This window comes from Lepidochelys olivacea (assembly GCF_965140295.1).
Source record: "Lepidochelys olivacea isolate rLepOli2 genome assembly, chromosome: 4".
In the NCBI taxonomy this organism is placed as follows: domain Eukaryota; kingdom Metazoa; phylum Chordata; order Testudines; family Cheloniidae; genus Lepidochelys; species Lepidochelys olivacea.
The window spans coordinates 66,574,166-66,601,050 of record NC_140414.1 but is presented as its reverse complement, the minus strand read 5'-3'; the positions used below and the strand labels follow the sequence as shown (position 1 = coordinate 66,601,050).

The window sequence follows — 26,885 nt, the reverse complement described above, 5'->3', positions numbered from 1 at the left end:
TTTTTTTCTATTATGCAAAAATTACAAGGTGCTAAGAACCCAGGTATACTCCTAAAAATATAGATCCAGATCGCCACCTCCTGAGGAGAGGACCAAAAGGGACTGAAAACTCCTCTGTGTTGAACTATAGAGTTGTCAAAAAATTGTCCCCTCTAGTGCGATTTGAGAGTTAGAGGGCTGCAGAGCAGGTGGCAGTCAGGGCCTCCCAACCCTGTGGACCAAGTCTGACAAATTAAAGGCTAGTCTGTAGAGACGGCTGTCTCTCTGCATAGTTCCACCTTCCCTTCAGTGTCACAAAGGTTTCCCCCATTGGCTACACAGCGAAGCTTTGGAGAGAACTCAGTAGGAATGCAAATTAATGGTTACTACCCCAAAATTTAACTGTTTTTGGTATGTTACTGCTACAAATGTCAAAAGGTTAAATATGTTATACTCTGATTAAAAACCTTATTTGGTCAAATAAAGTAAACTCAAAAAAATCCGGTTTCAGAGTAACAGCCATGTTAGTCTGTATTCGCAAAAAGAAAAGGAGTACTTGTGGCACCTTAGAGACTAACCAATTTATTTGAGCATGAGCTTTCGTGAGCTACAGCTCACTTCATCGGATGCATGCCGTGGAAACTGCAGCAGACTTTATTTATACACAGAGAATATGAAAAAATACCTCCTCCCACCCCACTGTCCTGCTGGTAATAGCTTATCTAAAGTGATCATCAGGTGGGCCATTTCCAGCACAAATCCAGGTTTTCTCACCCTCCACCCCCCCCCACAAATTCACTCTCCTGCTGGTGATAGCCCATCCAAAGTGACAACTCTTTACACAATGTGCATGATAATAAAGTTGGGCCATTTCCTGCACAAATCCAGGTTCTCTCACCCCCTCACCCCCCTCCCAAAAACCACACACACAAACTCACTATCCTGCTGGTAATAGCTCATCCAAAGTGACCATTCTCCCTACAATGTGCATAATTAAGGTGGGCCATTTCCAGCACAAATCCAGGTTTTCGGTGGGGGGGATGTGAGAAAACCTGGATTTGTGCTGGAAATGGCCCACCTTAATTATGGTTTTTGGGAGGGTGGTGAGGGGGTGAGAGAACCTGGATTTGTGCAGGAAATGGCCCAACTTTATTATCATGCACATTGTGTAAAGAGTTGTCACTTTGGATGGGCTATCACCAGCAGGAGAGTGAATTTGTGTGGGGGGGTGGAGGGTGAGAAAACCTGGATTTGTGTTGGAAATGGCCCACCTGATGATCACTTTAGATAAGCTATTACCAGCAGGACAGTGGGTGGGAGGAGGTATTTTTTCATATTCTCTGTGTATAAATAAAGTCTGCTGCAGTTTCCACGGCATGCATCCGATGAAGTGAGCTGTAGCTCACGAAAGCTCATGCTCAAATAAATTGGTTAGTCTCTAAGGTGCCACAAGTACTCCTTTTCTTTTTTCAAAAAAATCCAGACCCCTCTTCAACTGTGAAATTAGATATTTTGTCAGTGATCAAATCTAGAGGCATCTGACCTTCTCCGATAATACATTTGTATTTCCTGGCTAATGGCATTTCATGTCTAGATCTTTTATTTCACAGTGGAATGTGGCTTAATATTTAAAAAATAAGAAATCAAGAATTTAGGTTTGAGATATTGTTCAGAAGATAATCCAGTACTAAAACATAATAAAGAAATATAGTCTATATTAATTACTATAAGACTACTGTAAAAAACAGGAATCAGTTTGGGATCTGCATGCAGATCCCAATGTTCTTTTCAACAATTAAGGGACTGTCCCAGGATCAAGAGTTATGAATATCAATGTCCACAGTGCAGCTTTCAAGGTCTACAGGGATGCTAGTCACTGAGTAATGTTTAGTGTTCTTAAGATCCTTAAGGAAATTCCCAGCTAAAAACAGATTAACTTGTGTAAAGAAGTTAATCATAAATGTCACCTTTATTTAAGGGAGGAAAACCTTTAAGGGATCATTGTAGTTTACTCAAAAGACACAACTGTTAGCTTTTGAAAGTAAATGTTTCACTTTAAAACAAAAAATAAATCAAAACAAAACACCCTCAAATGCTAAAATCTACAGATGTGCAGGATCATCCAATCACAGTTCTGCTCCTATGTCATCACTCATAGAATGACTGATAATCGGCACAGTCATAGCCTTGAAAACCTCCATCTTTATGGCATCAGTAACTGAAAATAGATCTATCTGGACTTAGTTTACTCTTGTTAATTATACAGTAGCATTTCCGAAAAGTGCACCTGTCTTTACATTTCATAAAGTGCACCTGTCTTTTGCTTCATAAAATATGCCTGTCATCTTTAAGACCACCCAGTAGCACTGGAAAAATACAGCCTTTTACAACTCTTTGCCTAAAGCAGTTCCATTCACAACAATTCCATAAAAACATCCAAGATATGAAATTTAGGAGTGTTGTCATATTGTGAGATTTAGGATAGATATGCGGTTACCACAACTGTAGGAGTTTACATGCCAGGGACATGCAGGGTGACAAAGGTCACAGCTGTCTGCCATAGACAAGTCAAAAGCTTGCTCTCTAGGGGAAGGAGGAGCCCAGACCTTAGTAGAGATGGAATTCACAAACTTCATGTTCCCTGTGGTATCCATACTATTGGAGGGCCTTGCCAGTGACTCCCTCTCACCCAGTGAAGACAAGACCCTTGCCTTCCCTCACCAGAATGAATTGAAGTTGGCAAAAGTTCTTGAATTACTTACCCTCTCCAATGATCAGGTTTCAAAATAAGTGGAAACTTAAATGGGGCTTTATATAGAATACAGTTCCTCTAGAAATCACATAGGAAAATAATTAAGATAATAGCATTTGCATATTGAGGTCACTTATATTTGAGAAAGATCTAGTGTCCTCCTGTGATTAGTCGCTAATGATAGGTTTTCAGAAACAGATTGTGACAGCTTTGGGATTCAGGGCTTGAAAACCAGTTGAGACATCTAAATGAATTACGCAGCACCCTGAATGCCTATGTTCTAATGGCTGGAGGAACAGTTCTGTTACAGTTTCATGGTCGGATTCCTCAATGCCTTACAGTTCTACCTCCTCTTTATCTAGATTTGCAGTATGTGCTGCTTTGTGTGGAAAAGAGCTAAGGAGCTTCGTGAGCATTGGAGAATAGCAGATAAATGCGAGAGCGAGCAGAACAGCGAGTGGATTGGGCAGCAGAGGGGAGGGAAGCACAGTGGAATAGAATACCAGGGCACCAGCAGGGAACTAACCAGGAGGGGAGCACTGGGCGAGTAGGGACCCAACCACCCTAGGTGGCTAGGGTTTTCTTCTTTCCCCACTTCTTCCTCTTTCCTCGGTTTCTTTATTTCCCCCCTCTGTTTCCCTTGTTCTCCCCTCCCCTTTATTAACAGAGCACATTGAGATGCATTGACTCAGCTGCAGTTGCCAGATGCATACTGCCTGTGGAGCACCAACTCAGGCAAATGCAGGGAGTGTGCACTCAAGAGCATTAACTAACAGTCGGAATAGCAATTCTGGAATAACTCCCAGTGTGGACACTGTATTCCAGAATAAAAATCACTTGATTCTGAATTAATATTAGTGTGTTCACAATTCACCACAATTGTTTATTCCTCAATAGCTATTCTGATCAATTTCCCTGTGTAGAAGGGCCAAGTATCTAAATGTGATATGATTGTATTCCTTTTAACTGAAGGGGGGGGTGTTGGTTACGAGGGGTGTGGCTGCTCAGCTATTTTTGGTTCTTGGCGAGTAGGCTTATTTCTCAGGCTAGCGGGTGTTGGGTACGTTTTTTCAAGTCCCGATTACATTGATGCATCAGGGTAATAGAGAGCACAGGGGAATTTTTTCCTTTCTCTCATGCACCCACTTCAACGGTATCGAGAACACTGGTGTTTTTGTTCCTCAAGCATTCATGAGAGAGGTAGGCTAGTGTGACCTGAGGCACTTTGCCCCCAAAAGGGGGCGTGGCTGGGAAAGCAGGCCCTCTTCTTCCCCTTCAACTTTAGAGCTAATGCTGGGGGCATTGTATGCTGCAAGAGTATATTATTTGCTGAGCACATTCTCCCTGCACAAAGGCAGGCATTTTACAAGACGGAGTACTCCATAGACAGCATTTGATTGGCAACTGCAGCTGAGACAGTGCACCTCCACAGCCGCTTTTAATGCAGTTGTGGCTATAAAAACCGCACTGTTAAATTGGATTAATATTACTTCTGTTTAAATTGGGTGTTCTGAATTTTATATATCTCTATTAAATGTCACACATAGAATTAGTGCAGTGTTGCATATTAACATTAGATAAATGACCATGACAATTACTTCATGTATGTTGTAAATTTAATTGTTTGCATTATGTGTGTTGTGCATATATATTTACATTGTATATATTTGTTTTTGTACAGAGGTAACCCTTAAAATCTCTGGTTTAGATAACATCTCCTTGATGTTTTCTTATTCTGCCTCATATTTATGGAATCCTGAAACAATACCAAAACTATGTTAAGTAAATCAAAAGTGTGAAGTTTTAAAGTATGGTCTAGATGTGTATGTTTGTCTTTTATTATCCTGATTTTATAATTTGTTAAATCAATAAAGAATATTTTTTTTAAATTCAGCTAATTGGAAACCACCTTCATAAAATTGAAAAGGTTTGACTTAGAATTGTGTGCAGTGGATGATAGTTCTGTTTTGAAAGGATTTTGAGATTTCAAAATTTGGCTTCATTCCACATCTAAGTAAAACTTGAAAATTTCAAAATTCTCTGAAAGAAAATTGCTCCCAAATTTGTTTTGGATCAATCACAACATTTTTATGTACAAAAATGAACCATTTTGTTTAGATTTTGACTTTTTATTATATTACAATACATAATATAATACTAAATAAAAAATTCTAAACAAAAAATCATTTCAAAGTGAGGGTTTTTCTAAACTATTTTTTCCTAAAGAATTTCATGCAGCATTTTGTTTTCAGTGGAATTGCATTCTCTGATGGAAAATGGCTCCATCTTAAGTTTTTCCAACCAGTTCTAGTTTTACTCTGCTTTATTCAAAAACCTTGCTTTTGACTGGTTGCTTATTTTTCTTTCTCTTATCAAGTAAGCAAGGTTCACTCCTCCTGTAGTTTTACTGACTGACACCAATCTTAGATTGTACTTCACACCATAGCTGCACACCATCTGTACAGCATTACTTGAAAGAGAAAAACAAATCTGATTCTGAGAGCTGCTGAGCACCCTCGACTACCATTGACGTCAGTGAGAGTACTTGTAGGAGCTCACTCATGCTGTAACTACTTTACTTGGGGGTGTTCTTTGTTTTGTTAATGTAAGCTTCGTTTTGTCAGAACATGAAGGATATTGTATTCATGCACATCTATTTATTATTAGTTTCAATTCTCTTTAATTTTCATTGTCAATTATTTTAAAATACATAATTTCTAGCACGTTATAAACATATGCTTATAGTTTGGTTTTTTAGTCCTATTTTTTCTGTCTCCTTCAACTTTCTCTTCTACTGGAATTTTCTGACACAAAATGTTGGAATAATGGAGGGTAGCTGTGTATGCTGTGACACATGCTATTAAGGCCTTAAACCCAAGCCTTACCAAGGGTAATATATGAAAACAGTTGTAAAGCAGCATTAATTTTCTGAAAATCCAGGGGAAAAGTGCAGAATACAATATTGTTCCATTAAATATATTTGCTTGTTCACTTTGTGTCTCTTTGGCTGGTAATTTCCCAGGTATACTGCACAATAAAAAGCAAGAATCAAACCAAAAGGGGGTTAATTGAGGCATTAGAAATGTATATTCACTCTAAAATAACCTTGAAACACAATGGAAAAATCTCCTACAGATTGACAATCAAAGCCATGTTTTCACGTTAGTCTCTTAAATTGCATATTCAAAGTATCCAGAACCAAATATTTTGTGGACACAGTTGGGGTAAGGTAATTGAATGCATAAATGGCCATTTGTGTGTGCATCTCTCTAATTTGCATATGCAGATTTGGGGAACAACCGCTCGGGTTCTCTATGGAAATTTAGCTTTTTATGGATATTTTGTGTACTACATCTGTCTTTGATTTGTTTTTACCACAGTAGCTTATTAGAATATGCTGTATGACATGGGTCCTTGGCCAGAAGAAAAGGGGCTGTTACCACTTTAAAGGCTCCCTGTGCAACTGGTAGCAGAGGGGGAAGGGGTATACTGGGCTGGAGCAGGTAGGAGCAAGAGGTGGCGGGCCCAGGTCAGGGGAGGCACTGCCCTTCCAGCTGACTGAATGAGGGGGGCTTATTTATACTCCATGCAGCCCCCCTGAAACCCTCTTTCACCTGGGTTAGGTTGGCAGCATCCACCCTCCCACCCATGAAATCTGAAAAAGGCCTGGGTTCCTTCATGATGTGCTGTGGGCACTATGCTAGTCACCCCTTTTTCCTTGTGGGCTGGGAAGGAATTTTTCCCTCACTGCCAGGTTGGCTGAGGAGGGATGTGGGGTGGGGTTTGCCTTCCCCACAGTGGGTTTGGGACCCAGTGAAGTGGGACGGGGGTCTAGGCTATAATGTTGCAACTTAGTGCCTAAAACTTGTGCCAGATTTCCAATGCAGATACTCATTATGGAAGGGATATGGTTATTGGATTAAATGGATTGGAAAAGGATTTAAAGGAAAGTATCCTTTAATGGAGCTGAGGAAGTGGGTTGGGCCTTCTGTTTCAGATACAGCAGGGAGCTGAACCCCCTCCTTTTATAACCCCCTTAACCCTCATGTGAGGGGAAGATAGCAGTGTCCCAGCAATGGGATGGCTGGGCCCAGGTTGGGGGTTATGTGGACATTTTTAAGGAAATGATGATGACCTGCACTGTGCAATGTATTTTTAGGTATTCCCAGATATTTTAAGTGAATAAAGTTGCAGCCTAATTAAACCACATCCTTTGTCTGCTGGCTGGGTGACAGCAGCTATTATGCTATGCAGTTATATTTGACACACAAGTTCACCTTATTAAAAATACTCTATACACAATATTTTAAGGGGGAATTTTTTATAACAAATGAATTAGAATTTTAAAATTTTTTTTTGCACATTCTAGTAAAATTGGGGAGGAAATCTGCTATTTCGTTCTAGGAATTTCATTATTTCAAGTGTGATAGAGAAGGCATAAATAGCATGGTGTAGCAATACTCTTGTTAGTTAGCATTTTCTTGCTAGTCTAGAATAAATACTAATGTGAAGTGGTTACTAGTGATAATTTAAATGAGAATGTACTGGTTATTGGCAGTGTGGCCGCTCTTTGTATAAACTATAAAAGGGTAGTTTCTTATTATCCTATTTTGTTCTAGGGCAAATATGCATAGGATTTTAACTCCCTCAGAGTACATGCAAAGTGTATTGTTCCTATTCAAAGCAAATACAAGGCTATTTACACTACCCTAGGCGAAGATCAGACTTTGAGAGTCACAATTCTGTTCCTGCTTCCTCCTTGTTTTATGTGGGAAGTAAGTCAGCCCTATATCTGTCTCAGTTTACTTCCCCCTCCAGGACAGTTCAGCTGCTAAGTCCACCCACTCTCTGCTTATGCCTATCCACTCCCTGTCCACTTTCTCTCTTGTGTTAGTAGCAGTCCTATGGGAGCTGATATCCCCCTTGTGCACAATCCAGTAATGTAGGTAGTCTGGTCATGGAAATAAGCGGGTGCCTTATACCTTGTAATCCCCATGAATTGGCATTGTGTCATTGAGCTCACAGCAGATCATCCTAATTATGATCTTGCTCCTCAGAGGTGTGGAGCCCCCACAACTCCCATAGAAGTAAATGGGACTTGCAGATTCTCTTACCTCAGGGACATACTCTGTATTGTTAATCACAAAGCATAGTAATATGTGATCATGGAAGGTGTGTCTTTGGGGAAGTAATATTGTATCTTCAACATTTATATTAACAGTAATTAATTTCTTTTTTTGCTGTAGAAGATAGTTTCGGTCACTTTCAGATTGATGCCAACAGTGGTGAGTTAAGAACAACTGAAGCTCTTTCATATAATTGGAGACCTAACTACAGAATACTGGTCACTGCAAGTGACCAAGGAATGCCTCCTCTTCAAGGACATGCAGTTGTTAACATTCAGGTACCTGTTTGTTTAGCATGGATTGGAAAACTGGTACTGTATTTTCAGTTTATTTTTTTAAACCTTTTAGAAACCCAAAGGATGAAGATGTTGAAAGTAAAATGTATATATTTTGATATAAAGAGCACATCTTCTCATCAGAATTCTCTGTAGTCTAGCTATTGTTCTACTGAACCAGGAAATTAGAGGGTGAACGCATTTTGCCTAATTTTGAAACCATTGCATTATTACGAGTTCAGAAGTTTGACATGCAATTTACAATGTTCATGTCCTTTTAGGAAGAGATTATAAGAGAACATAAGAGAAGAGAGGGAAAATATCCAATAAAAAAATTACAAATGGAGCAGAGAGTAGACAAAGTGAAAAGCCAATACAGAGAGACTGAAAACAGAGTAATTCTGAAGACAAAATACTTAAAATACATGCAATTTCCCCACTATTACCATGTCTCTTCTCTGCCTGCCCGCACCCTTCATGCTGGCCGATATGGAGCTGTCAGAGAGACCAGCTCTGCCATGCGTGGGGAGTGTTAAATTTACTTCCGTGCCCTCTCTGTAGCCACCTACCCTCTGTCCATCAGAACCACGGTAGATCTGCTTTGTCGGGGGTCTTCTATAATCCCTTAATTATAGGTTGAATGTCACCCAGAATATTGTTCGTATATCACCAGTAGGAAGGTTAATTTTTGGAATATGCTAAACGTTTCTCAATCATGAGACTGATGCAGCTCAACTATTGAAGAGTTTCTCCCATTCTGAGATCATTTCAATGATCTGTGGTAAAGGAAATTCTTGGACAATTTAACTAATCCTCAACAAAATCAATTGCTATTCGTATTTGGCAAACTAAATTGCGGATGGTGATTTCTGGGCAACACCACATCCCTGCCACAGGAGGGAAGGCAGCTCAAGAGTAAAGCTGGGTGAGAAACAGTTTTGCCATCCCATTAGAATTTGAGACTTTGAAAAATGTTCCCATCTCAGCTCTATTGAGGAGCTCTGCTGCGGGAAGAGAGCAGTGGGGATGGAGCCTCTTTGTGGAGCTCGTAAGATTCAGGGAGGGGAGATTACCTCTTGTTCCCTACTCTGCTCCAACCTTGAGTGCCAAGGTGCTTGGAAGGATGAATCTAGGTAGTGACTTGTTGGAGGATTTTCTAAGGTTGATTTTTAACTTTTGTTAAATTTCAGGGGAGGAAGGGGGATTAAAGCTTTTCCCTGTGTTACAAGTATACAATTGTGGGGTCTGTTCTGTCCTTGATGTCTGTTAATGGGAATTATGCATGAACAAGCTACAAATGACTATAGCCTCTTAATTAGTAAAGAAAAACAATATTGCAAAAAATCCCAATAGTAGCAATGGAAAAAATATTGCTGTCTTTGTGCTTTTGTTTCAGGTAATCCCATTTTCTAAAGGGAGATCTGTCTTTTCTCAAGATATCAGGCACTTTGTCATACCTGAGAATTTTAAGCCTGCACAAATATTGAGCTCGGTGAAGTTGCCTGGTCATTATCTGCAAACCAACAGAAAACTGCATTTTAGTGTATCTGAAGAAGAGGGTGATGATCATTTTGAAATAGATAGTTCGACAGGGGATCTGTTTCTTTTCAAGGAACTTGACTATGAAACAACTTCTCACTTCCTTCTGAGAGTTGTCATGAAGGATTATAATAAGAATCCTCCACAGAACTACACTATTTTCCTCGGTATTGATGTAGAAGATCAAAATGACCACTCCCCTTATTTCCAGGATAACTTCATAGTGATTGGCATAGAGGAGAATGTACCTGTTGGCACTCTGGTGTACACATTCAATGCAAAAGACGGAGATGGCAGTTTTCTGAACAGCAGAGTACAATATTCCATAGAAACGAGTGACTCTGGTGAAAATCCCTTTCTCATCCACCCTTCATATGGCACCTTGATCACAGCAATTCCGTTAGACAGAGAGGTCACTCACTCTGTTGTCCTGACAGTGTCTGCATCAGATCAGGCAATAAACTTGACAGAGCGCAGACTTGGTTCCCTGACAGCAAAAATTGTCATTTTAGACATTAATGACAACAGTCCCAGTTTTGTTTCTTCCTCTCTTTCCTATGTCATGGAGAACGCAGAGGTAGGCTCTCTGGTGCATCATGTAATTGCAGAGGATCCAGATGAAGGAAGGAATGGACAAGTTACATATCACATTCTTTCAGGCAATGAAAACGAAGCATTTCTGTTAGATAAAACCACAGGTACTGTATATTCTATATAGATTCTTATGCTATGCTCATCACCATACTATCTGCCCACCTTCCAGGAGTGTATTAACCAGTGTTACTAACATCTGTCACAGTTTTGTTTTTTCAACCTCAAGCTAAGGGAAGAAGTGTGTGCATTGGAGTGGGTTTTTTTTAGATGTGTTTTACACACACACACAAACAGCTTTATATTAGAGAATGCAAGGTAAAAGAAGGACACCTTGTACTTACAGAGGAAGATGATGATATAATGATCCTTAATTTCTGTTGGAGTTCATTCCCCACTCTCACACTTTTTTCCCCCAGGAATGCTCTGTCTCCCACACAAGATCTGTAACACTAATGCCACATCCATTTCAAACATTAATCCATTTTTTCCCTTTTTATAAGGGGTGTGCAGTTGTACATCTTTTTCAGGATATAGTTGTTACCACTTATTTTTGGTTTATAGTCTCATTGCCAATCTTCTCTGTGATTGCAGGCCCATGTATGTTAACTGTTTGTGGGACTCCCATAGATTTGGGACAAATTTCTGGAACAAGAAAAAAGTTTCTCTCACACTGCTCTTTTACTACCATGGACACACAAATATTTTTTAAAATGATGAAAAAGAACCCTCTCAAGTGTAAAATAAACATCACATTAGAAAGGGCTTGTCTACACAAACTTTAGTTTGTGGCAAGCTGAGGTATGACTCTACCTAGCCTGCCGTGGTCTAATTGTGTGACTTTGCCGACGTGCATGAACAGCTCACTAAAATGCTTTGATTTAGTTCTTTGGAAACAAATAGATCAAAGCAAATTAATGAACTGTTAATGTACATCAGCAGGGTGCACGTGGACAGTGAGAGTGTAGCAGGCTAGTGTGAGGAAGATTTCCCCACCATCTGACTGCAAACTAATTATTTGTGAGGACAAACCCTTAGTTCCAATCAGTTACGCCAGTGCAACTCCATTGGAAGCCTGATAGAGTACTTCTACACAGGAATAAAAGACCCGCAGTATCGCTGGACTGGCCTGGGTCAGCTGACTCGGGCTTGTGGGGTTTGGGCTGCGGGGCTAAAAATCACTGTGTAGACATCTGGGCTTGGGCTGGAGCCTGAGCTCTGGGACCCTGCAAGGGTGGAGGGTCCCAGAACTTGAGTTTCAGCCCAAGCCTGAATGTCTACACTGTGATTTTTTTCAGCCATGGAGCCTGAGCCCCATAAGCCCGAATGAGCTGACCCAGGCTAGCCGCTGGCTTTTTATCATTGTGTAGACATGAATGAAATGTGCTAATGCAGTGGTTCTCAACCAGGGGTCCCCTGGGGGGCCGTGAGCAGGTTTCAGGGGGTCTGCCAAGTATGGCTAGCATTAGATTCACGGCAGAAAGCCGAAATCCCACCACACGGGACTGCAGCCGAAGGCACCAAGCCCACCACCTGGGGCTGAAGCCAAAGCCTGAGCAACATTGCTTCCTGTGGCCCTGGGCTATTGCCATGCTTGCTGCCCTGTAACATCAGCCCTGGCTTTTATATACAGAAAAACAATTGTTGTGGCACAGGTAGGCGGTAGAGTTTTTACAGCATGGAGGGATCTCAGAAAGAAAAAGATTGAGAACCCCTGTGTTAAAGTCTTTAGCACAGAATTAAGAAAGCAGTGGGGTTACATGTATGTCACTGAAGGCGTAATTTGTCTAGTAGAATCTTTATCATGTGGTGATGATACAAGGAAAAAACAGCCTGACTCACATATGGAGCCCAAGGCTGAGTTTGCAGGGCTGTCAAGAGGGTGCTGTGATATCACAGTGTTTTAGAGTAGATAGAAAAAACATCTTATTTGTAAAGTGAACACATTTGATATGAAAATCAATGCCACATTTACAAAGTTTTACATTTTCAGAGCGAATTGCACATTAAGAGATTATATAAATATTTGCACTACTTGAGCTTCTCTGGGACTGCAGAGGTTAAACGAATAGTGACTGACTATTGTGATAGTGTAACTTACTGTACTAAGAGGGGAGTGTTGTAAGGAAACAATGCCCTTTTGAACTTTCTTTTCCTTATAACAGGGTTGCTAACCACCGTCTTTCCTTTGGACCACAAAAGTCAAGAATACTACCATTTGACTATCATGGCTCTTGATGATGGCACACCAGCACTCTCTGCAACCCAGATGCTGACTGTAAACATTCTTGATGTAAATGATGAGAGGCCAGTATTTCAAAAGCAATTGTATGAAGCTGCAGTCTCTGAAAACCAAGATCCTGGAGAGTTTGTCATTAAGGTGGAAGCTGTAGACAGAGATTCAGGTAATTTCAGTCATTTTAGCCATTACTTTCATGCTGGAAATAATGTTAATGTTAATTACCGCATCTTGGCTCCATATTTCTAAACCTATGAATGAAGATGGACTCCCCAGAAAGGTTTCACTCTTCTCCATGGAAAATTCAAGCAAGCCAGGGAAAGTGAGAAAAATAGAAGTAGTCTTTCTTGTTTTGCTTAGAGTTTTTGCTGAAATCAGAATCCAGTTTTGAATATTCAGGACCAAATACCAAAACTGTATACAGTAGGTTGTTCCTCATTTCCAAATTCCAAAGTATAAATAATCAGCAAAGAAAAAGTATAGAAGACTACCATTGCTGAGTAAAGGGATGTTGCGAGATAAAAATCTAAAAAAAGAAATTACTCAATAATAACACATTAAATAATTAAAACAGAAAGACTATTTAAAATATAATTTATCTTGTCATCCTTTATGCTGTTTAGTCTTTGCATTTCACTTAGGCATTCTGATCCACATGAGTGGAGCCCCAGTGAAGTCTAGTGGTTCTGTCCAGAGGTCCATCTGTACAGATCACATTGGAGGATTGTGTTCTTAGATTTGGTGCTGAAACTTGTCTGGTCAGGTTCAATTTTTGGCTTTCATGCCCTAGCGTAATGCTGCAGTGTTTGGGTTGCAGACACTAAAGGGGAATGTTTAAATTTATAAAAAAATTATATTTAAAAGACTTAATATTATATCTACTAATACTAGGCTAAGGAGAACATTTATTTAAACAAAAGGTAGAAAAACTAAATGTTGCCTCAAGCTATGTAGCACTCTCCCTTTAAAACATACTTCCCAAATGTCAAATTTCCCCAGCAAGGGGCCTTTTGCTCTAGCACCCTATATAAAAAAGTTTACATTAGGTGAGCTGTGGGTGTATTTTCAGAGTGAAATCCTGGTTCCATTGCAATCAATGGCAAAACTCCCTATTAACTTCAGTAGGCCAGAATTTCATCCTCTGTGCTTAAAGAAAGAATATTATTACAAAGGACTTGATTCTCATGCCTTTGAAGTGAATGACAAAACTTCAGTTGATATCAGTGAGAGCAGAGCAGAATCAGGCCTAAATTTTGGGAAACCATTACTTAAAAGTCGTAGATCTAGAATTGTATGGGAACCTGATGTGGACGGCAGTCAGTGATTTTTTCCCCCAAAACTTGAAATACTAAAATTAATGTAAACTAAATTAAAGTCAATATTTGCAACTTCTGTTCCTTCAAAGCAGAATATTTCTAGTGTTTAAAAGTTATTTTACTAGGTAAAGATACTTTTATTGAAATAGAACCAGCAAATGTGCATGAATTTCTTCTGGCCAGAAAGGGGCACTGTCATCCAAGATTTTTGTTGTAATAGCACAGAAAAGGAATCTTGACCTAGAAGCCAGCTGCAGATTTGTAACACGATGAAAAATTGAGGACATGAAGACTTCGTGTATTTTTTAAAGTTAATAACACTAATGTTTTTTTTCAGAGACATACAAAATGGATGAGGAAGAGGGGTTCCTCTTATACTCAGTTCCTCTGTACCACATGCTTTCTTCCTCCACATACGTTTTGCAGTATAGTATAGTGCTGTGCTACGTAAAAAAAAATTGTTAAAGAGCTGATTAACAAAACCGTCCTCTGCACTCAGCAAGATTTATAGTTCTACTACTGTGCTCACAATCATTGTGAAAGGCAGGTCTGAGGGGGACAGACCAGTGGAGATACCATGTAGGAGGGACTCTTCATCCCCGTGTGTGCCACATATGTGCACTGTTGTGCAAAAGCTGTACCTAGGAGACCACTGAAGGCAGGTAACCCGATGGGTCCATGCATGGTGTGAATCTACATGGCCCAAAGCCAGCATAACAGCTGAACAGTATCTGTGCCCACCCCCTTACCACATGCCCCGAAGTATTATTTTTATTTATGTTTTGTTAATCACCAACAGCATGTTCAGCACTGTACTCAATATAGAAGTGAAGGCAATACCTGATGTGAAAAGTTTACGGTCTAAAAGAGGGATGCAGAGAAGCATGGGAAATTTGCTTGAATTCCACCCCCACCTAATCCCTGTAATTATTTTTTACTCCTTTCTTGTGGGAAGTGCAGAAATGAAAATTGTGGGAGCATTTAGAATGAGGAGGTGGTAGCGGAGGCTTGGGAAAATGAGATAGGAAGGACACTCCAAGCATAAGGGGTGGCATAGAACAGTATCCAGCAGCAGGCTGTCTGCATAGAAGCACTGGGCTGGAGCAGTATGTTGTGGCTGAAGGTTCCTTCCTTCAGTTCTGTTATTTTTGAACACATTTTCCAGTAATCATAGTCCTTCTGTTGGGGCTTTTTCTCACATTATCAAAATTTGGCCCAGTGTTATGTGTATATTGCAGTCCTATTCAAACCCACAACCAAAAGTAGGGAAACATACAAAGTAGTTAAATAAGCATACAGCATGTTGAAATAAATGTTGTTTTCTTTTTTATATATTTGAGAATAATGCCACAATTATTTTTTGCATATGGGCTGTCACCTTGCTTTTTAAAATACATCGGTGGACACAGCTACATTTCACATCCACAAAGTTACTTGTTTGCCCTAGAGATAGGGCTTACTTTCCTCCTTTCACTGATTCTTTTTTTGTCTGGTGTGTTCCTTGACTGGCCACATCGAGGAGTCCTGTTTACTGCCAAATGCACCTTCCAGTCTTCTCTTCCTCACTAGTTCTCCCACTTTGTAGATTCTCTCCCTATTGAAGAGGGAAAGCATGCAGCTGTAAATTAGTTTGTGTTTGACCACCACTTTGAAGTATCGGTTATGAAAGACTGCATTAGTGGCTGAGGCCACTTTCACGCATTTTGACATCCATTGGACATCCTGCTCCACCAACTCCCACGAGTGTACCACAGGAAGAGTCCTTTAACCATTAGGAAAGCAGCCAGTACATTTCTACTGGCACCCCAGACTGCCCCCTTTTCTCTCAGAAGGAGGACCTCTTGCATTGTATGAGGGCCTGTGCTCCTGTGGAATCTCCACCTGCCCCACAGGAACTGTAACTTCGTTGTCTCCTTCTTCTGGGCCATTGCACCCAGGGAGCTGTCTTGTCCTAAATTTTGAGCAGTTTCTCCTGAGCGTGCTTCCTGTGAGTTCCTCAAGCTGCATCCCAAAAATTGTCTGGAGACACATGCTTCCTGCAGGTCCAGTAGGAGTGTGCACTGCAAACAACCCACAAATCTAAGCTCTCAGACATGAGAGCAAAGATAACTGCAGAATGTTTCAACTAGGTAAGATACTTGAGTTGAGGAACCCCCTTTATAGCAAAAATCTTGGGCTTTGAACCAGTTCTGTGTGTATCTAATAAGTTCTGCCTTTAAGCTCCTGCTCACCATTGTCTGCAATTCCAAATATGAGTATCATGAAAACAAAATCAGAGTATTAATAGTGATCTTAATACCATAAACCTGGGTGAGATTTTTTTTTTCAGCTTTTGATGTGCAGAAAGAGTTGATTCAAGTATAGGAACTCAGTACTAAAGCTGGAAAGCAGTGCCTTGTCCTGAGAGGAGTCCAGTTCAGAAGTCCCTGTTTCCAGAGAGTGTGTAGTAATCTTCTTGCCGTGTTCTCATACTGCTTCCCACCACATCTATGCATATGTGATTGCCTGATCATTGCACTCTGCCGGATCACTGGAAGAGCATGCACACTCGAGCAGCTGGCATTGCAGGAGAAACTTCATATTTGAGGTTCTCTGTTGTAGTCACAGGTATTGGGGTTAGCGATGTAGCTAACTACAAGGCAAACTACAGTGTGGTGTCGATTAAGGCAAACTACAGTGTGGTGTCGATTAAGACAAAACCTTATAGTCCAGAGCTGATCTTCACTGAGTAGTAGGTGTTCGACTGGTGGGGGCCAGAGCACACAGGCTACAGGGGCATTATCTACTCTTGTTTGCCATTATTGAATCCTTGCCTGTTCGGGTGATAATGTTAAAGGGTTAATGGTGTCAAGAAAATTTTGTCATGTCTTTAGGCAACTAAGCATCAGTGTTAAATCATATAGAAGATGTCTTGGATCTGTGCATTGCTTTGTGCACTCTGCTAGCAACTTTCCCGCGTATATTGGGGGAGCAATACCTGCGAGGATATAGAGGCTGTTGACATGGGTAGGCTTAAGACATACTGTAATGTAGTGGCAGGTGGTGTTAAATACAGGGACCAGCCTCTTTCTATTTGGGTTTTGATGCACAGGCATATTCAGCAGAGGAGTAGCAAAGTGCCAGTGCTGTTGATCGCAGTGTGGATGGATCTGCATCCCTCTTTGATGTAACCAGCTTGCTGAAAACATTGTTTTGGATGGTAACCTTGGCTTTGTTTTTCTCAATATGGGTTCTAAAGCAGAGTGTGTGGTCAAGAGTAACAGCGAGGAATATGGGATTTATGGAATGAGTAAGTGTGTAGTCCTGCTTCATTCATTTCATATTAGTTGTAAGATGCAGTAGCATTTTTCAGCTTAGGAACTCTACAGGAGAGCAGCTACAGAGACTTCCCACCTCCTGTAGAGCTTCTGAGCTCTGCCACGGAGAGGATACTGTGTAGCCAAGAGTTAGAGTAAGTGGGAGCATGGGGGAGCCTGGCTGTCCATCCTCCTGACTTTTCTCTGGCTCGTGAAGTACAAACTCTTCAGATGAGAGATTCTGAATGGTGGAAAAGTGTTTCCTCATTGTGGGTTTGTTGGACTCCAAGCCTTTTTTACCGGTACTTGGAGCAAAGTTCCACTCAAACTTCCAGAAAAATAATTCCACTTGGGCAGAAAAAAGTTCTTTTAAAAAAGGGAATGTTTCAGAAAGTTATAATCAACTGGAAAAGGGAGGTTGGAATGGAAACACTTAAGTTTCCTTAGCAAGAGCTGTCAATAACATACCTCCAGAGGTGGGTTAAGTCTAAATATGTCACTTGTTCTGCCAGGTGTGTGATATTGTAATGCACTGAATGTATGATCACCACTTCCCTCTCCTGGATAGAGTGTCAGACATGCTTAAGTGTTTATCATCCTCTAATGGACTTGTGGTCCAGTGGCTGGAGGCTTGAAGGGAGGATATTATAAGCATTCCCACACTGGCAATTGATCAAGAATGTCCTGTAGCTCAAAGGATAGAAGCTTGTGGTTTTTATTTTAAAGGTTGGAAATTTTATTTCTAATAGTGCATTTATGTGGTTAGCTGACTGTTATGGTAGCTATGTGTCTGTGTAGCATTGGCTACAAATAATGACCGTTGTGAAGAATCTGTCCATGAAGATCTTATTCAAGGCCTTTAGTTGCAAAAAGACACAGGGTTTTATCACAAGTTCATGTCATCTCTACCCCTAATTCAGTAGTTATCTTCTTTCTCTGTTTACGGTGTTTGTCCTTTCAGATGTAGATAATGATTGCTACATACAGATGACTTGTATCAGCTAATGTAGCCATTTTCCAAGCTAGAGCTGCCCTGATGCTTTTATATTTAGGTAAGATAGACTTTGCATGGGGAAGGGCTGCAGTAGGTTGTTGACCTTCAATTTTGCATGAGGTTACTCCAGGGTTGTCTTTTCCATTACATGTTTTTCTCTGATCTAGAAAGATGTAAGAGCATATTTAATGTATCCTCTTTCTCCTACACAACTTTACTTGTATTTTGAATAAACATGTCATCCCTTTGAATTAATAAGAAGCAAGTCCATTTACAGTAGTTAGTCCCTTAATCAAATGACAACAGCTTCATTAAGGTGTGTGAATCTGTTTCACCAATGCCAGTTAAAAGAAAAACAAGGCCTTGGCTGGCAGGGTCACACTGAGTTTACATGGATACAACTCCAACTCTAATGGAGTTTATCCTGATTTCCGCTGGTGTATGTGAGAACAGAATCAAGTCCACAGTGTCTGAGCCTAAATAGCTTCAGAATTCGCTAAGAACTCCAACCCTTTCCAGGTGCATTAACTGTACCTAAACTACTAATAGCCTGTTGTTAGTTAAAAAAAAAAAACACAGAAAAATGATCAAATGGAACTTGTGAAAAAGCTGGAAATATACTTGCACAATAGTACAAGATGAATACAAGTTGCCCTTGGTGTATAATATAGGATTAATCTCATTAAAGTTAATAGTGTGAATGATCTTACTCTATAACCAACAATGGAAATGTTATACTTTCCTTGGGAGAGCATTGAAACCACAACAAAAATGGGAGAAATTGTTTTGAATCCATAATGGATAAGAATGTGGAAGCAGATTTATCCATCTACACAGGAGGCAGGCAGCTTTGAAAAGAAAAATTAAAACAAGTCTACCTTTGCTAATCTCCTTATTCTCCAGAGCAGGAGTGGGCAAACTACAGCCCATGGACTGGATCTGGCCCACGAGCTGTTTTAAGCCGGCCTGCGAGCCGGACCACGCAGCTCAGCCCCGCTCTGGCTGGAGCGCTGGGTTGGGGGCCACACCACGTGTTTTCCAGAAGCCGCAGCATGGCCCCACTTTGGCTCCTATGTGCTCCAATGGGAGCTGCCGGGGCAGTGTCTGCAGATGGGGCAGTGTCTGCAGATGGGTCAGTGTGCAGAGTGGCCTGGCCGTGCCTCTGCATAGGAGCCGGAGAAGGGACATGCCACTCTTCCGGGAGCTGCTTGAGGTAAGCAACACTCGGAGCCTGCACCCCCTGAGCCTCACCCATCCCCCTGCCCCAGCCCTGATTCCCCCCTGCTCTCCAAACCCCTCAATTTCAGCCCGGAGCACCTTCCTGAAGCCCAAACCTCTCATCCCTAGCCCCATCCCAGAGCCTGCACCCCCAGCTGGAACCTGCACCCCTTCCCGCACCCCTGCCCCAGCCCTGAACCCCTTCGAACCAGCCCAGAGCACCCTTCTACACCCCAAACTCCTCATCCCCAGCCCCACCCCAGAGCCTGCACCCCCTCCTGCATCCCAGCCCCAATTCTGTGAGCATTCATGGCCCATCATACAATTTCTATTCCCCGATGTGGCCCTCGAACCAAAAAGTTTGCCCACCGCTGCCCCAGAGACACCCAGACATGGTAGTGATCCCATACTATACACCAAGTGATATGTCTGCATGTATAATCAGGAATTACACAAGACAAAGTTATAATGAGCTCGTTAAATAGCAATCAAGGTGTTCGAAGGACTAATTAGGAATATAGTACGGAGTTCATACTTGTAGAAACTTATATTGGAGGGAAAAGTCTTAAACGGTCATTTTTGGGAATTCTAGAAGGCTTTTCAAAACCAAATATTTCATCTTGGAGATTTCTCCCTGGCAAGATCAACTGAAGTAAAGATACTGATTCCAGTCTCTTGAAGTCATCATGGGTTCCTGAACAGGTTCCTCTAGGCACACTGCTTCTGAGATGCACATGAGAAGTGAATCACTAATAATTTTAAAAACAAACACTTTATTGAGCTGCTAAAATGTGCATATGCCAAGACTCAGTTACTGTATGATCTTGTTGCTCTTGTCCTTCTTTGTCCTTAACTCCAATCCTTCTCAACTACATTACCTACGCTGATCATGTCACACCTAAAACTAGATTATAGGTTCATCAGGGCAGGGACCATGTTTTGCAGTTGATTCTGTGAAGTGCCCAGCTTATTTTGTATAAGTTTCCTGCAAAAACAATGCTATTCCATTAATTTCATCCATAACACTTTCCGCAGACTAAAGATCACAGAAAAAAAGTATCATAAAGCAGCATATTTTACTGGATTTTCCTTTCTGTTTTTAAGGAATAAATTCCCTGCTTCAGTATGAAATTTTACCAGGAAATGGGTTTGAGATTTTCCAGATAAACTCAGATACTGGACAGGTGATGACAACTGCCTCACTTGACAGGGAGGCCCAAGAGATTCTCAGTATAAAAGGTAACAGTATGAGATGTTTGATGTACTGTAAAATGGGATGTGGAGAGTGTGGGTTCACTTATCAGTGTCAACTTTTCTCAATTTCATGTGACTTTTTCTGATAGGTGTAGCAAGATGTTCAGGAACAGAAAGCAGCTGTATTAGCACATGTACTCTGATTTTCTGTATAGCAGAACTCTATACATGGACTCTAATATTTTGATACTACTGATGAAGATTCATCATTACACTAACATCACTAATATAAGCTTGCTTTCTGTGTGTTAATCTCAGTCCTCGTTCGAGACAGTGGAACCCCTTCTTTATCCAGCACAGCAACAGTTATCTGCAAAGTACTGGATGAAAATGACAATACTCCTACATTTCTCCTTCCTGTCCCTGAGATTCAGATTCTGGAGAATCAAGAGCCTACAATAGTGCACACTACACTGGCTGTAGATATAGATGCTGGCAATAATGGAACTTTACGATATCAAATAATTGGTAAGTATGGTCTTTATTCCATATATTAGTAATACCAAAAAAAGTTGTCAGAAAATAGTTAAACAGGAGTTTCAGGTTTTAAAATAGTTCTGATTTCAGCCAGTCCAGATAGATCTCAGCTAGTGCAATGGGGAGTCCTAAGACTCCCTTTAAACTGAAAAAAACCTTCCACCTCCTCCATCGGCACACACTTCCAACCCAACCTCTCAGCCTAGCGATCAGATTTGGGAGTGTACAGAAGAGAGGAACAAAAATAATCTGGAGGAGTGAAAATAGGAAGAAAGAATAAAAGACCTAAATATAGCTTGCTGATGAAGAGAGGGTATGGTAAGTATCTGTAAGTGCATGAAGGATACAATCACCAAGAAGAAGGAGACATTTTTCCAGGGTATTACATATGGGATGAAATGTATAATGTTGCAAAAGCTCTTTCTGGTGAGGATAGTGACATAAGGGAAGAGATGAAAGCTCAAATGTTTGGGACATTTAAAACTAGACTGGATAAAGCAATATAAGAATATACAGCAAGAAAAAATCCTGCACTGGCAGGGAATGAACTAGATCAACAGTTTTGAAAACTGAGCTCACCTTCAGGAAAATGAAACCAATTGCACCCTATGTCATCCCCTCCATGGATCATTTAAAAACCTGCCAATCTTAATGTTATACCCCTTATGCATGTCCCACATTTGGGAAATGCTAGATTCTTCTTCAAGTAGATGCAGCTGTGTATCCCACTTAGGTGTGTGCATGCCCAGTGCCTTGTGGTCTTCTCCAGTCACTTGACTAGCAGTGACTAGAGAAGGGCAGTGCTCTTGCCTTGTGGTCTTAGTCCCTCCCCTATCTATCTGAGGTGGCGCCTCTCCAACCCCGATCAATTTCTTCTTACAGTCCATGGCTGGAGTTAGAGCTCTTTTTGGTCTTAACCTCACAACCTTTCACTATTTTAGTGTCTTGTTCTAGTTGTATATAGTTAGTACCCCTAGTGTTGGATTTAGTGTTAGTTGTATTTAGTTAAATACCCCTGTGATGCCATCACCGGGGTTTAAACATTGTCCGTCATGTGGGGGAATGATCCCAATAACGATACCCCACGCAAGGTGTTTGCTGTGCTTGGGTGAGGCCCAAGTCAAGGAGTGGTGTTTGATCTGTAGATTGTTCATGAAATAGACTCAGGTGGATCGGGACCTTCACCTGAAGCAGCACCTATCCAAACAAGCCATGTGGCCTGCTTTGTCACTGTTAGGGGGCTTATTCCTTCACCCACTTACTTCCCTGGTCCTTCTCGCATGAACAGAGAGCAACAATACCCGAAGTCCAAAGGTGCAAACAATTCGATGTTTATTGGGGTGAACTTCCAGCAAGCATGATTCCAGTTTCCTTCCTTAGTATCCTCCTTCCCAGCTCTGACACCACAGAGCCTTACACCTGTGTCCCTGTTCCCATTCCTGCCCTTAGCCAAACATGATTCCAACTTCCTTACTCCCATTCCCTGTTCCCATTTCCCCCTTTAGCAAAACATGGGGGGAGGGATAGCTCAGTGGTTTGAGCATTGGCCTGCTAAACCCAGGGTTGTGAGTTCAATCCTTGAGGGGGCCATTTAGGGATCTGGGGCAAAAATTGGGGATTGGTCCTGCTTCAAGCAGGGGGTTGGACTGGATGACCTCCTGAGGTCCCTTCCAACCCTAACCTTCTATGATTCCAATTTTCTTACCCCCATTCCCTGTTCCCATCTCCCCCTTTAGCAAAACATGATTCCAATTTTCTTACCCCCATTCCCTGTTCCCATCTCACACACCCACATGCCCACCCCCACCCCCACCCCGTCACTTCCTCATTGACTACAGATTATATAGTAAAACTTGAGTTCTGCTTAGCTATACCTTAACCAATCATTTTCCTGAAATTTAACTAACCAATCCTAACATATTGTAACATGATTATGTAACCAATTGTATCCCACCACCTCAATTAGTTTACACCCAGCAAAATTAATTATACAGCAGACAGGAACAATCACAGAACCAGACAGAGATTATACAGACAAACAACAGCAAAGTGGGAACTATAATGACAAAACAATACAGAAGTGAGGATTTCACATCCCAGCTATTGATAAGTGAGTTCTTGCCAGACAGGATGCTATCAAACTAAGTTTCCTTTTACATTTTCTAGGCACTTCCCTTTCTCTGGAGGTGATAGGAATACAATCCTGTCCTGATAGTGCCTAACAGCCCAATAGCACCTTATTTCAATGTGACTAGTTTGGAATGTGAGGATGTGACCGTTCGCTTCCCAGCTTATGGCTGCCTCTGCTGCTTAGCCAAAGGCCTTAGCCTAAGCACAGGGCCACAAACTGTCACAGTAAGAGAAGGCCCTTACACTGGCAGACAGTGGTTTTGATTCTTTCTTTTATACCTCTATCACTAACCAAGTGATAAGAGTACACCTAAATTCTTAGAGTATAGGCCTTTACAGACAGGCCTGAATATCTATATCCTAACACTCCACCCCTTTTTTTTCTTTTTCTTTTGGGATCCTCCTGCCCAGGTATCCCTGGAAAAGCATAGGACATATGGCGACACATTTCCTGATAGGGCCAGGCGTCAAGGTGGAAGGTGTCGCTATTCCATTTGTCCCACTGCCCCTTGTGTAGTATTGTGCCCTGCACCTTCTCTCATACGGGCATACCACACCTATTCCAATTAGTGTTCCAGACTTCCCATTAGAGTGGGCCTGAGAAGGTTGGGTCCGGGTTGTCTAATACACTGCAGGGTTTGGAGGGCTTATTACATTCCTAATAGGTTATCTCCCTATGCAACGTAACACAAGTACAGTTAACAATACAAAATCCACAGCAACACCGAGTCCTGACCACTGCAGTATGGTCCAACATCCAAGACACCCCCAGAACACTTCCTCTCCTCCTTCGACGGGGTCACGATCTTGTGTCCAGTTGCTGGCAGTTGCAACAAGCTGCTCCTTCAAGTTTTGTATGCTTTTGTCCATATCACAAGTCCATTGAATGTTCACAGAGAAATGGGATATTGTCCAAACCAGCTTGACCACTTGGTATGGAATCAGGCAGTAAGCCCTGGCTTCTTCACAGCAATAAGATTCACAGATCCATTTGTGCACCAAAGTCCATATAGCAGCATGTAGATGGGTGTAGTTTGGTTATGGGCTGGTGTAATTGTGCCCCCAGTAATATGTACATTCCCAGCAAAACACCTTATACACAGTACACCCAATTGTCCACTCCTTGCATAGGCCATTGATCCTGCCCCTCTATAGTCATAGGAGAGGGGCACATCCAAACATCTTCTGTTGATTTACACTATTTTACACACCCCTCCATTGATTCCCAGTGAGCTCCTCCCCTTCTCATTATTTCCATAGGGCTTGTGGGGGCCACCTTAGTTACAGTTCCATTTCCAGGTACCATGGTAGCTATTACACAGGTGCTGGCCTCCTAGTTGAGCATTTTGTATTCCCATACACATCTCCCCCAAAAGGTCAGCCTTTTGAAGCTATCCCCCACCCACATCATGAGATTTTTCTGTTCATTAAAACACAACAATGCTAGCAACAAGACAAACACCACAGACAAACACAAAACACAGATCCATGGTATTGTGGGTTATTCTTCCACTGGCGCCGGCTTGCTTGTAGAGTGTCTGAAAAACAAAAGAAACAATTTCCACCCCCCTGGTGGGGACAGATTATTGCTTAATAATAATAACACTTTCTTTTACAAATGTCCTTTCTAATTGCAGGAAAAACAGAAGAATTACCTCCAGGCTGTCCTTATTTTGTTCTATAGTCAGGCTACCTCACTCACTGGTCATTTATGAAATTCATGAGATGGTGTACCTCAGTTTCCCCTCTTGTACACAGACCAAGTTTGCAATAGTTTCTCTGCTGTACCAAGCTTTAAGTTTATTCCCAGGTAATAGCTGAGACACAGCTTCAGATTTTAGCACTGTACACACACACACACACACACACACACACACCCCCACCCACCCCCCCACCCCCTTAAGGTTAACATGTCCCCCTTATTTTCAGGCTTGACTTGTTTTGTTTTTTTTTCACCTCCCTTTCCTGGAGGGCTATAATCTGAGTCTTCTAGTAGCTTGTTTGCTGACCAGATGTATTCTTTATTTGCAGCTCCTTTGTGCCCATCAGCTAGGTAATTTGCATTTACACACAGAGGCTTACTAGCTTGCTTTTGGATCCAAAGCTGTTAGCAGTTTAGAGAGTGTCTTAAAAGGGAAACATTCCACTTCCACTAGAGTTCTGATTACTTTCCACTTTCATCTCCTGCTCCAAAACACACAGATCTGAAAAAGAAAGCACAACCTATTGTGGCTCCTTTTGGAGCCCTATTAGGATTTTAATGAAGTACCATTTTTATTTGCATTTCTTTTACCCTTCTCCAATATACACCCCACACGTCCTGGGAAAATGCAAATTCCTTCCATATAGTTTAACCTCCATAACATCATATTAGCCAAATTAATTTTACACAAGGTATAACTGCCTCCCCCATGCCTACAGAGTTTTCATGCACACCCACCAAAGCAACAATCTAATCCCCCAGAGCCATCCCAAGGCTCAGTGTTCCCATCATTCCTCCCCTTTTCCTTTTCTTTTTCCCATGCACACACACAAAATTCTCTTTTGCCTAACATTTCTTGCACTGTGATTACTCTTTTACACAACTGTACCCCAATTACACTTCCATCTTGTACAACTAGACACAACCAGGGGCAGCCAAGTTAAGTTCCAATAGAAACCCCTTCCATCCTTTAGTGATTTTGATTATATTACCCAAAAGTCAAATAATTTTGATCTGATTCTCTCTCTGCCTGCTGCCTGCAGCAGTCCTTTATAGACCATTTCTGTGGGAAAAGGGCCCATGTTCCCTCAGAATAGCTGTAAAGGCTTCTGTGGACAGAAGCATAGTGGTGGTAGTAGCCACTCTACCTGACTCCCTTGGATAATTTAATTACCAAGTTTCCATCCAATGTGACTGCACAGAGTTGCACATACAGTTACATGTATATAACTGGGTTTTATCATTAAACAAAAACTTCTTTCTTGACATCTCACATAAGTATCCAAAGTATCCTCCATTAAAACTTCAGAAAAACAAAAGAGTGTGGAAAGGCAGGTTGCACTTTGAAACTTTTTTTTTTCTCCACTCCCCCAGGACCAAGTCTCAGATCCAGTCTCTAAAGGTAGTCTGTTAACTCTGCTTTTGACCTTAAACCCTTTTGTGCCAAATCATCTTTCACTACCCCTAACTAATTTACAACCCTTCAGCAGCCCTTGCTGAAGCAGCACCAAACTTGAAAGATTACTGGCAGCTTCCCATAATACTGACCTTACTTCAAACCTCTCAAGCAGACTGAAGTGCCTCTTTTCCCTGGGAGGCATTCAGTCCCCATGGGCAGGGACCTTCTTCCCCTACCCATATACCAAGGAGGGTGGGCTCCTCAGCCACTCCCCATACCTCTGGGTCCCCTAACACTTCCTCCATTTCCTTTTTAATCTTATCCCAGGTTGACCCCTGTACCTGGTATGGGCCCTGGTCCTCCCTTATCCATTTATCCAAAAAATCCTTTACCCTGGCTTGCCAGAACCCGCAACTACCATCACGAGAGTTCGCGATACCCCCTCCAAGCAGCTGCGCGGACTGTTGGGGAGGGGGACTTACAGGCTGCCACTCACCTATCCAATGCAATGCATCCGAGTCACCGGCACCAAGATGTTAGGGGGCTTATTAAGTGGGTGAAGGAATAAGCCCCCTAACAGTCACCAAGGCTCTCATTG

The 26,885-nt window shown here is 41.6% G+C and overlaps 1 protein-coding gene across 1 annotated transcript in view; it reads left to right on the top strand.

Annotated features, from left to right (window-relative positions):
• The window catches only part of DCHS2 (dachsous cadherin-related 2), a 235,147-nt gene that overhangs the window by 169,189 nt on the left and 39,073 nt on the right, over positions 1-26,885 (top strand). Inside the window, exons 8-12 of the mRNA XM_084625372.1 lie at positions 7,978-8,135; positions 9,529-10,369; positions 12,428-12,667; positions 20,430-20,564; positions 20,838-21,047. Coding sequence (XP_084481498.1) covers positions 7,978-8,135; positions 9,529-10,369; positions 12,428-12,667; positions 20,430-20,564; positions 20,838-21,047 — 1,584 coding nt within the window. The remainder of the gene's footprint in view (positions 1-7,977; positions 8,136-9,528; positions 10,370-12,427; positions 12,668-20,429; positions 20,565-20,837; positions 21,048-26,885) is intronic.